The sequence below is a fragment of the Prionailurus bengalensis genome, chromosome A3 (assembly GCF_016509475.1).
Source record: "Prionailurus bengalensis isolate Pbe53 chromosome A3, Fcat_Pben_1.1_paternal_pri, whole genome shotgun sequence".
Lineage (NCBI taxonomy): Eukaryota > Metazoa > Chordata > Mammalia > Carnivora > Felidae > Prionailurus > Prionailurus bengalensis.
Window position 1 is genome coordinate 104,740,148 of NC_057354.1, and position 16,038 is coordinate 104,756,185.

A 16,038-nucleotide genomic window follows, 5' to 3' on the forward strand; every position below is an offset into this window, starting at 1 on the left:
GATGCATTGACCCTTTTATCATTCTTTAATATCCTTCTTTGTCTCTTTTAAGTTTTTTTGGCTTAAAGTCTATTTTTTCTAATATTAATATAACCACCCCTGCTCTCCTTTGTTAACTATTTGCATGGAGTATCTTTGTCTATCCTTTTCACTTTCAACTTCTGAGCATCCATAGATCTAAAGTGAGTCTCGTATAGATAGAATATAGTTAGATCCTGTTTTTCTATTCGTTCTGTGAATCTGTATCTTTTTATTAGGGAGTTTAATCCATTTATATTTAAAGTAAGCACTGATAGGGAAGGACTTAGTATTGCCATTTTGTTATTTGTTTTTGTTTTTTTTACATCCTCTGGGGGTGTGGGGGTTGTCCCTCATTTTCTCCTTTAAGACCTTCCTTTGTGTTTGATTGATTTTTTTATAGTGACACATTTTGATTACCTTTTCATTTCCTTTGTGTATATTCTGTAGATTTTTTTTCTTTGTGGTTACCATGAAGATTACATATTACGTGTTTAAAGTTATAACAATCTATTTTAAACTGACACGAACGTAACATCAATACTTAAATTTTCTTCTGTTTTTGAGCGCTTACTATGGACGAGGCATTGCATTAAGCACATCACATTTGTCTCATGTTAATTCTTTGAGTAATCGGAAATGGAGGTATTACTATCTGAATTCTACAAGTGAGGAAACCAAAACACAAGGAGAATAATTAATTAACCCAAAGTCACATAGCTAGGAAGAGGCAAAGTCAGAATTCAGTCCAGATCTGTCACGCCCTCCCACATTCCACCCAGCAACATGAACAGTTTGAGCTCATGTTTCCTTTTCATTCATCACATCAGCAGGGGTGGCCACATGGCTTTGTCAAAACTTGTAGCCGACTAGTCCCTTTCTTCCCAAAACACATAATTTATGACTTTTCTTTTTTAGTTAACATTTAACCTGGGCATATGTGCTAAAATGGAAATACGAGAGTGGCAAGACCAAGTTCAGGCTTGAAAGTGTAACATTAGTTTTCTGAAGTTTACCGTGGGCCACTTATAGTGGAAATTTTCTTTTTTTTTTTAATTTTTTTTTCAACGTTTATTCATTTTTGGGACAGAGAGAGACAGAGCATGAACGGGGGAGGGGCAGAGAGAGAGGGAGACACAGAATCGGAAACAGGCTCCAGGCTCCGAGCCATCAGCCCAGAGCCCGACGCGGGGCTCGAACTCCCGGACCGCGAGATCGTGACCTGGCTGAAGTCGGACGCTTAACCGACTGCGCCACCCAGGCGCCCCAGTAGTGGAAATTTTCTTGAAAATTGTTAACATCTTTTTTCCAATAATGAAGCAAATCTTAGAACTGTCCATTAAAGTAGTAAATACATATTTTAAAAACACCATAAGTTGGATGACAGGGGGTTATTTAATGAATACTTGTTTTTCTTCTTTAACAGTTTACTGCCAGAAACATTAATTGGAAGTATGTGTTCCATTCATTTGTTGATATTTTATCGCCAAATTCTTGGAGATGTACTCCTGAAAGACAGGATGAGCATGCAAAGTGCTGGTAAGAGGTCTTTGCAATTTCCTTATGTACTTTGAGTAAATGTGACCTATGCTTTGAGTAAATGTGACCTATGCCAACTTTTATCTTCTGCTTCTGAAGGTGCATTCAGAATAAAATGTTTAGAATAGCATCAATGTCAATAAATTACTTCACATGCAAAGCATTGTTCTCCACTGTGCACCTGTGTGTACCCTATGTTAGTTCAGTATATATTCTGTTCTTTACAATATGCATATTTTCACATTACAAATTCTGGAGATTTGATGTGCTTGCTTCGACAGCACATACACAAATTCTGGAGACTTGAGATACTAAAACTCAGATACAATCACATTTCCCCTCAATGTTTTGAATAATCTGTTTTTACCACATGTTTGATATGCGCATCATCTTTTTGGGAAGAGACTGAAATCACCCAGAATAACTGGTTCTTAATGCACAATGTTTAAATATCAACAGACTAGTTAAAATTGAATATAGGAAAGAGGTATTCAGATGTTCTATTATTTATTCTTGTATCTTCTTTGTAAGCTTGAAACTTTTTCCCAGTAAAATGTTAAAAAATAATTTTAAAAAATCAATGACTTGTCACATATGATTGAACTTATAAAGAGATATACATGTTATAAGAATTACCTCTAAAAAAAGAGTTTAATTTTAAAAACTTTTTTTTTGTCAGCGTTTATTTATTTTTGGGACAGAGAGAGACAGAGCATGAACGGGGGAGGGGCAGAGAGAGAGGGAGACACAGAATCGGAAACAGGCTCCAGGCTCTGAGCCATCAGCCCAGAGCCCGACGCGGGGCTCGAACTCACGGACGGCGAGATCGTGACCTGGCTGAAGTCGGACGCTTAACCGACTGCGCCACCCAGGCGCCCCTAATTTTAATGAGTAGTCTTTGAACTCAGTAAATCAGTAAGCAGATATGTATTGAGTGGCCTCCTCTATGTCAGGCACTGTGCTGAGCCCAGTGATGGATGAGACAGGCACGAGCATCCGTCCCCTGGTGGATTGACGGACTTCAAACGCAAAATTACATGAATCATCCTTTTCAACCTTCTAAAATAAGTTTCTAAAGGAAGAAAGCCAGGGTGCCTGGGTGGCTCAGTTGGTTTAGCATCTGACTATTGATTTCGGCTCAGGTCACGATCCCAGGGTCGCGGAATTGAGCCCCGGGTTGGGCTCCATGATGAAAGTGGAGCTTGCTTTGGATTCTTTCTCTCTTTCCCTCTGCCCCCCTCCCCCCTACTCACACTCTCTCTCTAAAATAAAAAATAAAGGAAGGAGGAAAGCCAACAAGAGCATACACTGGGAAGACCTGAGGGAAGTCTCTGGGTGAGTAATATTCAAGATAAGACCTGAGAGAGGAGCTAGAGGTGTGGGGCAGGTTGCATGTCTGGGCAGAGGGGCCAGCGTGTCTAAAGACCTGAGGCAAGACAATGCAAGTGTGTTGGAGGGATCGCAGTTGAAAGCCAGTGTGGCTGGAGCGGAGTGAGCAAGACGAAGGACCCTATGATAGCTTAGTTCTCATGGACAGGTGGACTTCATGGTTAGACAGGAGGCCTTTCCCAGACACTTAGCTCCTGGATAGGTAGATAGAAATGGAACTCAAAATTAGTGAAGTCCCGCCATTTCTCAAGGAACAATTATAACTCCAGGGAAGGACAATTTAAGCTTTCTTGTCATCACTTGACTGTGAGTTTATTTCGATGACTTTAGCAAAACTTCTTGAATGATCTGACTTTTAGAGAGGATTGATATGACTTCTAAGAGAGGATAAAGCTCATTAGCTTTTCTGTTGGGAAGGAGGTTAGTCAGAACCATTGTCATCATTTGAATCTGACCATCAGAGTAAAGCTAATAAGACCTAGAGGGAGGATTTCCCTTTACGGAGGACACAAGATTGTAGAATACATTGCCCAGGCCATTTCAAGAATGGCCTGGTGGACTGGAGTCAGGCCTAAGCAGCCTGATGCTTATTGGTTCCTGCTCAGCCTTCCAAGAGCAGGGTGCGTCCTAATTCGTTCCTTTTTTTCCCCCCAGGATAGTTAACATACAGTGTTATATTGTTTCAGGTATATGGTATTGAGAGAGACAGAGACAGAGTGCGAGTGGGTTAGGGGCAGAGAGAGAGGGAGACACAGAATCCGAAGCAGGCTCCAGGCTTCAAGCTGTCAGCACAGAACCTGATGCAAGGCTCAAACTCATGGACCACAAGATCATGACCTAATCTGAAGTCAGACACTTAACCCACTGAGCCACCCAGACGCCCCAGGGATTCAACAATTCTATACGTTACTCAGTGCTCATCACATAAGTGTATTCTTAATCCCCTTCACCTATTTCACTCATACCCCCACCCATCTTTCCTCTGGTAATCATCCATTTGTTATCTATAGTTAAGAGTCTATTTCTTGGTTTGTCTTTTTTTTTTTTTGTCTGTTTTGTTTCTTAAATTCCACATACGAATGAAATCATATGGTATTTGTCTTTCTCTCACTGATTTCACTTAGCATTATACCCTTAGGTCCATCCATGTTGTTGCAAATGGCAAGATTTCATTCTTTTTTATGGCTGAATAATATTCATATATACATATATGTATATATGTATATCTCTTCATTCACCTACCGATGGACAGTGGGCAGCTTTCATAATTTGACTATTGTGGATAATGCTATAATAAACATGGGGCACATATCTTTTCAAATTGGTGTTTTTGGATTCTTTGGATGAGTACTCACTAGTGTAATTGCTGGATCGTATGACAATTCCATTTTTAGTTTTTTGAAGAGGCTCCACACTGTTTTCCACAGTGTCTGAACCAGTTTACATTCCCACCAACAATGCATGAGGGTTCCATTTTCTCCACGTCCTCCCCAGTACTTGTTGTTTCTTGTGTATTTGATTTTAGCCATTCTGACAGGTGTGAGGTGTTATCTTATTGTAGTTTTGATTTGCATTGCCCTGATGATTAGTTGTATTGAACATCTCTTCATGTATCTGTTGGTCATTTGTATGTCCTCTATGGAGAAATGTCTGTTTGTCTTCCCATCATTGAGTTGGATTATTTGGTTTTTTGGTGTTGAGTTGTATAAATTCCCTAACTGGTTCCTTTCACCGTGCCACAGTTATATCATAAGAAGGAAAGAGAGGTTGGAAAAACAGCATAGAAAGAAGAACAAATTTTTCTGGTCTTCTTCTGTGCAAAGCCACTTCTGCCCTAAAAGCTCTGTCTACTTGGTACAAGACTCATTTCAGAACTCCCTGGCGTATGGATATAGCAGCAGATGGAGATTGAGCAGACACCTCTGAGACCTCCTAGAGGTTAAAGTGTGCAGAATATGTTATCAACAAAGCATGTGGCACAATCATTTTCCTCTGAATGAATGTTTTTATGTCTATGGCAGTCAAATACATTGGATGAAATTTATGTAAAATCTTTTTTATTCTTTCATATTTCAGACCTAATTAGTAACACAGTGTTGGCCACCTTCCCCAAGCTCTTGGAGCAGCCTGACATGATGGACGCACTCAGGGTGGGTAGCACGAATCGTGACGGAAACCCGATGGGTTTTAGAAGCAGTAAAGCACACCATGTCAGTGAGTTCTGACCCCTGCTCTAGGGGTTTTTGTCCTATTTGGACAATGTCTCTCGATCCCTGTCCATTTGTCTAGCTCACCTGGTCTCATCCTTCCTCAGTATGAATGCTGCTTCCCCAGGGCTGCCTTCCCTGTCCCAGCGAGCAGGTGGAACACCTGCTGTATACACTATTGCACTCTCTTGCCTGTTGTTTGCTCCTTGACTTAAGAGGGCCACTGATCATGTCCTGAGAGCAAAAATCCGAAATGATTTGTTAGATAAACTCTTCTGAGTTTTCAGAAGAGAATCAAGGCATGCATATCATTTTTATTTCAATTCAACATCTACTGCCTGCTATGTGAAAGAGCAACCGGGTATGAGTTTGAACCACATGAAACCTCGAATTTTCGGCCGTTTTTTGGCTTTCAAAAATGGCAGTTTCATAAGGTTTAATTTAACATATCAGAGATAACAAATATTAGGAGTCCCTTATGCCTACAAAGCAGTACTCAGATAACCCGGTAGGTGCCACTGACCATGTATAACCCAGTCCTTGGAGATTTAAAGAGGGCAGCAAAGAAGGACCAGGAATCTGTTCCAGAAGAGGTCCTTGGTGAGATAGACCTAATAACTGGAGCCAAGGTGGATTTTGACATGCTGAGATGGGAGGAGAAGACATTACAGGTAGAAGGATCAGCATGAGCAAATGTTTTGAAGCATAAAGGGATAGAGAATATTCTATTTGTGATCCAGTTTGGCATGTAAAACGTGTCCGCGGATGGGCAAGGTTGGTCTGAGTCTCACTGCCAGTGAAGAGCGTGTGTGGTAGGCAGCAGGTAATGTGTACAGGTTCTGCTGTAGGACAGCTCCTGACACGGCAGGGTGGAAAAGTACACGTCGTGCAGGAGAGAGGTGAGCTATGCTGGGAGGTGATTCCTGTCAAAAAGGATAGAGGTCATAAGGGCCTGACAGAGAAATGGAAGGAGGAAGCAGTCACCTCCAGAGATTTTTTTAGACTTGGAAGCTGATCTCATATGATGGTTTGTCTGGCTTTGGGGTGTCCACAGTAACAATGAAGTTTTCAGCAAAAAGACTTACAAAAGTATTCATGGCCTGTGATTATCCGTAACTTCAGACAAGTTCATTTGGCACTATCATTAGATAACGCAGAATTTCTCTTTTTTCCCCCCACAAAGTCATCAGTGTCATACTATTTATTCATTATACAGAACACAGGGACATTGACTCATTCAACAAATATTTTACGAGAGCTCACTGCAGCTGAGGCACTGTGCAAGGTGCTGGCATACTTCTCTAGGTGTGTAACAGTCACAGAATCCGGGCATTGGAGTGAGGATGGAACCTTAGGGCTGATCTAGTCTAAATTCTGCGTTCCCTGATGAGCAGATAGCTCAGAGAAGCGCACTCAGGTCAGTCTTGGGCGTGTCCAGACAGGCCACAGGCTCAAGAAAAGGCATGTAGATAAGGTCGTTCGTACACATTGTTAAATGGAAAAAAAAAAAATTTTGAGTCGTAGTAAGCGTATTTAAATATATATATTTATATGTATATATCTGCCTGTAAAAATATCTGCAAGAATAGACTCTAGAAAAGGAATATGATTACCTTTGGATCATGAGTTAAATAATAAAAATAAAAAAGAGTGGTTTATTCTTACGCTCTTGAGCCTTGTCTCCATGGCACACCATACGACTTAGAATCAGCCAGGCTGTGCGGTGGTAGCTGACCCAGGTTTGTTTCTCACGCATGGTACCTAGCCAGCACAGAGCAGTGGAAGACCCCGCTCCGTAGTCACCCAAGGGTGCAGGCTGTCGGAGGCTCCAGTTTCTTACAGCATCGTCTGGAACAAGCAGCTTTCTGTGTTGCCGGTTGCACCTGCAGGAGAAGAGAGAATAGAGGATTGTCCTTGGCCTTTCCGCCACCTTTGCCCTGAAGAGGCACGGGCCATCTCTGCTCATGTTTCATTGGCCAGCACCAATCACCCGGTGGTTAATGGCCCCACTTAACTTCAAGGGAGCTGGGAGATAGAGTCTTCTCCTTGCTCCAGAAGGAAGAAGTGGACCTTGGTATACGGTCGTGACCCTCCACACACCCCCGTTTGCTGTTTGCCACTGACTTACTATAGGTGAACCACCCTACTGCTTGCTGATGGCTCAGTGAAAACTGAGGGAGGACCTTGACACAACTAACAAACAACAGGCACATTTTTCCAGACAATAAGTCGAAAGCTGCTAAGTGGTAGTCATGTGAAACCAGATACCTTTTAAGGTTCACATTATGAAGTGTGTGAGCCTCCTAGGGTCACCTTCTCTAAGTTTAGTTTGCTGTTGGTGTTTTAATAATAAAGAGAACACCTGGCCTGTTTAGTAAAGCACCCTGGCTCTCTAAGGGTCCTCTTCAAACTCTCCAGGACCCGCGGGTGCAGCATCGATGGGGTGGTGGACCACAATCTCATAAGGTGGTTCTTTCGTGGTAATAACTGGCCATTCATGGTAACAGGTCATGGTAAATATGACCATCCCAAGACCTGGCTCATTAGGGGCACAGCTTGCCGTCTCTTGGTAGGAAACTTCTCTTTCATTTCATGGAGAATCTCGTTCTTGGTCCCATATGTCATATCCATACCCCAGGGCCTCCCTACTGATAAAAGGGCTGATGCTTTCATGGAATCCATGAAATCGGGCACCAGCAGGAGAATACCTACAAACAGACACAGAACAGTGGCTGGGAATAAGCAGTCACGAGAATGGGCACATCCCTCTTGCTCACTGTTTGCCCAGAACTAGCACTGAGAAAGTCTTCAGTTCATATGTCTGTGGGACCAATTGAACTCTGGGTTTTTTACTTCTTTAAGGAAGCTTGTGTGATGCTTTGTGGACAGATTGGAGTATTTACTTGCAAAGCCGTACCTCATTTTTATCTGCCTCTGATCCCCGTCATCGTCATGGCAGACAGAATTGCCGAGAAGAATGGTATTTGGCAGAGCTTTCTATTTCCATTACAGTCTGAACTTAAAACCTTCGTAGTATGTTATTGTTCAAGTGCTGTGTTTATGCATTTTGCAAGGATGTGTTAGTGTTTCACTGATTGCATTCTTAAATTAGTTTCGACTTGTAAGAACCATGGTGTTTCTGAGGTAGCTTTCACCGCCTGGTCAGTCTGGCTCGGGGTCATTAGCAGTAGGTGCCTACGGATTCACTTCTTACACGTGTAGGGTCCGTGCAGCGTTTTTAACCCTGTCCATACGATTAATTACCATGAAGTTGTAGAAGTGAGGCAAAGGCTTGTGAATGCTCAGATTAATATGATATTTTGATTTGCTTTTTAGAGTTCGTGGGCTGAGAAAGAAAGCACATTAAAGAGATCAGAGAAGGTAATGCCATTTTCCACGCTGAACTGAACATTTGCAGTGCTCACTGCTTGCTTACACATGCTAATAATGCCCGTCTTAGCCAGAGAAGCCAGAGTCATAATCCCTCTTAACCAGTTAAACTGTGTCATCCTGGTTGCAAAGACATGCTCCAAGAAGGGTTTGGGTGAGCAATTCCTGATGTGAAAAGCAACACTCGATCAAAACAATCACTTCAGACCGGTGAGTGTGTTATTTGAGGAGAAGTTTCTGAACAAAGTTGCCAGTTGGCTATCAGATTCCTCTTATTTGAAAAAATTCCTCTAGCTCTCAAAGTTTATATCACGTAAGGAGAAGGGAAAAGAAGATTGGCCTAAGCTGTATAATGCATTTAAAAACTGCACGGCTCATGCTTATATGACCATAGAGGCTTGGTGATTACCAAATAAAACTTGTATTTATCAGTGAGTAATGGCTTCACTGCTCTAATCCAGGATTGACAAACGTTTTCCGTAAAGAGCCACATAGTAAATATTTTTGGCTTTTCAGGCTGTAAGGTCTCTGTTACAATACCCAACTCTGCTATTGTAGCACAAAGGCAGCTACAGACTACTGTAAACATCTGAGTGGGGCTGGGTTTCTATAAAACTTTATTTAGAAACAGAGGTAGTGGGCTGCGTTTGGCTCACGGTCCATGGTTTCTGTACTTCAAGTCTAAAGAGTTAACTATCTGCAAGGAACATGGGAGAACAAAGTAAAAATCTTAAAAATCTTTCAAAACATAAACTGTGTTTTATACAATATATATGTGTAATATATATAATACATATACTGTATGTATGATATATACATATACATACACTGTGTATATGCGTGTGTGTGTGTGTGTGTGTGTATATATACATATATATATGTGTGTATATATATATATATGTGTATATATATATATAAACGGTATTGCATCCTTATTTGAGCAAAGACCATCTGACCAGTACCATCTACACTTGACCTCTGCTGAAACTGGCAGATTTAATGCTTTTCTAGGACAGCAGTAGACAAGGTGCTGGGCCTCAGGCCTGTAGAAATTGCCCTCACACATGGTTGCTTTGAGAACAGTATCTATGGGCAGATCTGCTGTGTATAGTATCTCCCCCTTCCGACTGCTGTGCTTCCCGAGAGCCCCACCCCAGCCTGCCAGAGTCAGGGTTGACTGGTTATGACTGCAGTACTCTTGTTATCTGGGGAGAGTCTGCACATTCTTCCTCCTTGGGTCTCCTTTCTCTGGATTTCATGCTGCCCTTCTTTTATAACAACTTAACTCTGTCTCTGATATGCTATAATCTAATTAAGTGGATACAGCTACCTTCACGTTGTGTTTTAGTTGTGTTTACCTGGAACCACACCCTTACCACCAGAATTAGATTTCAGCACCCCAGTGCCCTTGATGGCATGTGTGGGGCACCCTCAGTGGGGCTTAGGAGACACCCTGGTCTCGAAGAGTCACCCACAGACTCTCAGGGAGGACAGCTTATCTCTCCTCCACGGTGAGTCTTGCTTGCTTCCATTTCAGAAAGTGCTGTTTCCCGACCGAGTAGCTGGTTCAGAGCCAATTACTTGCAGGCACAGATGGCACCCTCTGTCCCACCCCTGAGGTGGATTTTAGTCTACAGAGTTCATAGAATGTAACACTTAAAAAGTAATGATGTAGATCCACTCACAGTTATTTCTGATGGTGGTGTTTTCCCAGAGAGACAAAGAGTTCCTGAAGGCCATGTTTCTCCTGGTGTATCACAACTGCATGGTACCTCTTCTGCACTCCACACTCCTGCCCCCATACAGGTGGGCAGAAGAGGAGACAGAGGCTGCCCGGTGGAAGGTTATCACCGACTTCCTGAAGCAAAACCAGGATGGTGAGGGTGGTCTGCAAGCTCTGCTTTCGCCACATGGAGTCCACGAACCTTTTGACATTTCAGAGCAGACCTATGACTTCTTGGGTGAGTTAAGAAAGAACACAGCCTGACAGTGGTGGCCCTTGACCCTCAGCTTCCCACTGAATCGATGGACCCTCCTCGATGGATCCTCCTGAATAAAAGGACAGAACCAAAAGTGACCATTCCATTGTAACTTAGGTTCTATTCTTTTTTGTACGACCACATTCTATAAAAAAAATACTTAACCTGAGAATTTGAATATGTGTGAATACAATAAAATACATTTCATAAAGAAATAGCGTTATCGAAATTTAGAGAAATTTGTTTTCAAGAACCAAGTAACTTAAATTTAAGTTGACTATATCCATAGATTTCTACAAAAGCAAGATTTTATCAAAAGCTAAATTTATGATCATTCAAGAAAGTGAAAATACAAATAAACTATTGGGACTACATCAAAATAAAAGGCTTCTGCACAGCAAAGGAAGCAACAAAACTAAAAGACAGCCTACTGAATGGGAGAAGATATTTGCAAATGATATCCAGTAAAGGCTTAGTATCCAAAACATATAAAGGACTGATGCAACTCAATACCCCCAAAATAAATAATCCAATTTGAAAATGGGCAGAAGACATGAACAGACATTTCTCCAAAGAGGACACACAGATGGCCAACAGACACTTGAAAAGATGCTCAGCATCACTGATCATAAGGGAAATACAAATCAAAACTGCGATGAAATATCACCTCACATCTGTCAGAATGGCTAAAATCAAAAACACAAGAAACAACAAGTGTGGGTATAGATGTGGAGAAAAAGGAAGTCTCATGCACTGTTGGTGGGAATGCAAACTAGCACAGCCACTCTGAAAACAGTACGCATATTCCTCAAAAAATTAAAAACATAACTACCCTACGATCCAGTAATTCTACCGTGGATTCCCCTAAGAATACAAAAACACTAATTTGAAGGGATACATGCACCCCATGTTTATTGCAGCATTATTCACAATAGCCAAACTATGGAAGCGCCCACATGTCCATTGATGGATGAATGGATAAAGACGTGGGTGGCACCTGGGTGTCTCAGTCATATAAGCATCTGACTTCAGCTCAGATCATGATCTCATGGTTCATGAGTTCAAGTCCCACGTCGGGCTCTGTGCTGACAGCTCAGAGCTTGGAGCCTGCTATGGATTCTGTGTCTCCCTCTCTCTCTCCTCCCCTCCTCTGCTCATGCTGTGTCTCTCTCAAAAATAAATAAACACTTAAAAAAAGATACACACACACATAGTAGAATATTATTCAGTCATAAAAAAGAACAAAATCTTGCCATTTGCAGCAACATGGATGGATCTAGAGAGCATAATGCTGAGGGAAATAGAGGAAAACAAATACCATATGATTTCACTCATGTGGAATTTAAGAAAACAAATGAGCAACAGGAAAAAAAAGAGACAAACCAAGAAATAGACTTAACTAAAGGAAACAAAATGATGGGTACCAGAGTGGGGAAGATGGGGGAAATAGGGGATGGAGACTAAAGAGTACACTTATCATGATGAAAAAAATAAAATTATTTAAAAAAAGAAAATGAAAATACAGTCCACAGAATGGGAGTTAGATAATTGCAAACCATATGTCTGATAAGAGTCTAGTATCCAGAACATATAAATGTATGATTATTGCTAGTAAAACCTACGTTGTGAAATGGAGGAATTGGAGAAATTTATGCTATGAATCATTTGATTCAGTCTAATATTTGAATGTGATTTATCCTAATTAGATATAAAAGCAGGATCTAGTTTTGCCGTTTCAGGTCCAGGTTAGTGCTCTTTCAAAAACAAAGAACAAAAACCTTTCAGGCTTTGAGGAATGAGACAACCTACCCCCATGTCAGAGAACAAAGGTTTTGTTGCATTTCAGATAAACTTGTGGCTGCTGGTGAATTGTCCCAAGCCTTCACTGTTAATAGGCATAGTACTTCTGGCATTTATCGAGTGCCTTGTACACGTATCCTCAGTTAACTAGGTTTAATGCCCACAGCCACTGTGGGAGGCAGGCACTGATTTGTTCCTGTATTACTGCTGGAGAGACAGGCCAGGCAGGTGAAGCGTTTGGTCCAAAGGCAGAGCTACTAAGTAGCACAGACAATATACCAAGTAAAGATCATGTGTAATTTTCTGCAACCCAAGATACTCCTCTCATCAGAACAAACATTGAGGAATCGCATGTGCAAATAAAACATGAGAAGATTGCTTCAAGAAAAACATAATCAGAGTTTCACCTACATGGCCAGAGGCCCAACTGAGGTACTTTTGCAGGCCACACGCTGCCTTACAAGAGGCCCTTACTTGTGGAGATCCGCCGTATTCTGACACTCCTCACCTTCATCTTAGCTTGCCCTAAACCCTTAATCTAAACTCCATTTGGGCCTTCATCTCAGAAACGAACATGGTATGAAAGGGTTCCCAGCCACAAATCTGACAAGGGAACTTGGCCTTGAAAAGGAGCTGTCGGGGCGCCTGGGTGGCGCAGTCGGCTAAGCGTCTGACTTCAGCCGGGTCACAATCTCGCGGTCCGGGAGTTCGGGCCCCGCGTTGGGCTCTGGGCTGATGGCTCGGAGCCTGGAGCCTGTTTCCGATTCTGGGTCTCCCTCTCTCTCTGCCCCTCCCCCATTCATGCTCTGTCTCTCTCTGTCCCAAAAATAAATAAAAACGTTGAGAAGAAAAAAAAAAAAAGAAAAGAAAAGGAGATGTCACTGGATCTCCAAGAGCCATTTTCCGGAGCTTCTCTCCCTCTGCCCTTTGTGCCATGAGGGCAGCTGAATGTCCAGACGCCATTGTTATGGCCATCCCGACCCCGTTGCCCCAACCTCTTCCCCAGGCGCCGCCTCCCTCTCTCAGGGACCAAGGCCCTCCCCAGCTTCTGCTTGAAGGAGCCTCCTGCCTTTCCAGATGGAGGTAGTGACAGTGTGTGCAGGGACTTTTCCCCGTTCTGTCACTGAGTTGCCTCCTGTTAGGCCCCTGCAGTCTTATTTGAAGGTACATACAACCATGTGACTTGCCATTGTGAAGCTCTTTTTTTTTTTTTTTTTTTTTTTTGTAGAATCCTTGATTCCTTATTCTACTTGTTTATTTTCTTAATCACTCAGCATTACGCCAGAGGTTGGGCATTTTGAACGAAAGAAAATATTGCTGGTGAATTCCTTTCAGCGAAAGTACACACAAAGAGCACAAGCTTTCTTTACTAGATGTTTCCAGGCTGTGTTCCGTGTTCATTTGAAACGTGTCACGATTAACAAATGGGGGCGACTTCGTAGTTTCTGACACAGGAGGAAACTGGGGGAACCTGAGAGAAAGTAGTTTCAGAAATGATTAGGTCAAAAAGCAAGGCAAGAAGCCAGTTAGTCTATGAGGAGGGGACAGTTCCTCAGGCGAGCAGGCGCATCTCTGCCATCGAGAGAGACGCCACATGATCTCTTCAGTCAATGGAATCTTAAAAAAAAAAAAAGAAAAGAAAAGAAAAGAAAAAACAATAAAACCTCCCTGGCTTTTTTAATGTCACTTTCTACTTCCAAAACAGGAAGCGGTTGTCAGGCAGCCAAAAACATCCTGGAAATGAGTCCTGGGGTCTGTTTCAAGAAGCGTGACCTGGCACCACTGAGTTAATTGTGAACGCCTTGGGGGGTTGGGGGGGACGGCAACAGGCCTTTGCCCAGTGACCCCGAATGTGCTGCCTGCCTGGGAGGCCAGGGGGACTCCCCGCAGCAGAACCATGGGGGGGGAGGGCAGGGAGGGGATTTGAAACTGGAAACTACATGGCCCTCTCCTCCCCAACCTCCCAGCCTCTTGTAATTGATGGCGTGTCACATCCATCAGATCCGCTGGAGGTGAAGAAGGTTGCGATTCCCTCACGGGCTGGATGGGGAGGGGTTGGGGTATGTACCAAAGAGCAGGTACAATCCCAGTCTTGAGGGCTTCTTATGGTGCAAGGGATGAGGCCAGAGCAACTCGCGAGGAACCATTTGAAGTATATACTACCACACGCAAACAGAGCAGGTTTAACTTGCCAACCCGGTAGCATCTGGGAATCCCATCAGTAGAGGGAGGGAGCAGGAAGTGTCATCCAGCAGCTGAAGGCTTTGTCAGTTCGCAGCATTAGAGGATATCCTTCGCCGTGAACTGGCCCCACTTCCTCTCCTGCGAAGCCTTCCAAGTTGGGAGGTTCTCTGGGGGCGTGGAGGCGATCAGAGAGAGCTGTCACCTAGCTGCGCTGGGTTCTGTTGGCTCAAAGCGGAGAATCGGAGACCCAGCCCCACCTACCTAAGGCACCGTGCCTGAGTTTTATCACGATCTGTTCCTTTACTCGTTCAGCACGTATTCACGGAGCACCTACTATGCTCCAGGCCCGGCATTCGGCTTGGAGGACACGGGGAGAGCAGCCCTCACATGATCCCTGTCCTAACTTACTATGCACGAAGTGGACAGCCATCGACACAAGAACCACAGAGGAAGAGCACAGACTGTTAGAAGAGCCTTTGTTGTTGCTGTTCTACCTGCATTCCAACCCTACTGGGGCCCGGAAGGTTAACAGCACTGCAGCAGGTGCAAGTAAGGGGTGGGTGTAGTGAGCTCTCCTTATCTGCATCCTCTCTCCCTCAACTCCACTGCCGGACCCTTGGGGACCGACTAGCTTCCCACCCACGTTTGGTTGTATGCCTCACTGTCTGAACTCCCACCCTTCGCTCTGAAACTCAGGAACACGTGGATCTGACAACCTAGTATCTCTCAACATCCAGACTTGCCATCTGAACCCCTGATAGGTGAACGCAGTAGTCAAATAGGTTTGGGTGGGGAGGGCGGGTGGAGGCACGAGTGAAGGGCTGTGCCGTCTCACATAGGAAAATGGAGGCCTCGGGCTTTACGACTCCTCGATGACGCACCAGACGAGGGCAGGCACGTCTGCAGACAGGAATAGAAAACAAAAATCATTCATGGCACACGGCTCAAATTCAGGATGGCGTGTCTGTTGCTTAGCCCATGTCTCACGCCCTGGAGACAGACTGGACCTTACCCTGCTCTCCTGTGTCTGACTTTGCCGGCAAAGTTTTTAACTCTGCAGAACTTCGTCCTTTCGAAGAGGCCACTTTGGGTGATAGCAGAAAGAGGCTCCAAGCTTTCTGAGCTCTCCTCCAGGTAGGTATCTCCGGATGACCCAAACGTGATCCCGTTGCGTCCTTCCTCTTTCCTCAAAGTTACCTTTTAACCCTGAAATGTTCTGTGCCCGCCCAGATGCTGGAGACACCGGGAGCCAGACTCTGTTCTGCCTGACGGCCTCAAGAACAGCATGAACCGCAAGCTCCTCCCAAGCCTGGGCCTGTCGGTGTGTGCATTCTATCTCCCTGATTTGAGAGTCGAGGTGGCTTTGACTTGTAGAGGCGGTAGTTGCAATCTGGCTGTGTCTGATTCCAGAGGCTAGAGCCAGTGGGACGCGTGTATCTCCGTAGCACCAAGGGGGAGAGCTGGTTGTGCCCCTTTTTCTGCAGCAGAAAGTTGTTGCAGTGGCCGTTGGCACTTTTGCTGCCCAGAATCCA

The 16,038-nt window shown here is 43.7% G+C and overlaps 1 protein-coding gene across 5 annotated transcripts in view; it reads left to right on the forward strand.

Moving 5' to 3' along the window:
- NPHP1 (nephrocystin 1) overlaps positions 1 to 10,739 on the forward strand; it is a 60,043-nt gene extending 49,304 nt beyond the window's left edge. For all 5 annotated transcript variants that reach the window (XM_043604020.1, XM_043604024.1, XM_043604021.1 and 2 more), the window contains 4 exons: positions 1,445 to 1,557; positions 5,023 to 5,096; positions 8,490 to 8,534; positions 10,258 to 10,739. In XM_043604020.1, coding sequence (XP_043459955.1) covers positions 1,445 to 1,557; positions 5,023 to 5,096; positions 8,490 to 8,534; positions 10,258 to 10,530 — 505 coding nt within the window. In that variant the 3' untranslated portion in view covers positions 10,531 to 10,739. The remainder of the gene's footprint in view (positions 1 to 1,444; positions 1,558 to 5,022; positions 5,097 to 8,489; positions 8,535 to 10,257) is intronic.
- The last annotated feature ends 5,299 nt before the right edge of the window (positions 10,740 to 16,038 follow it).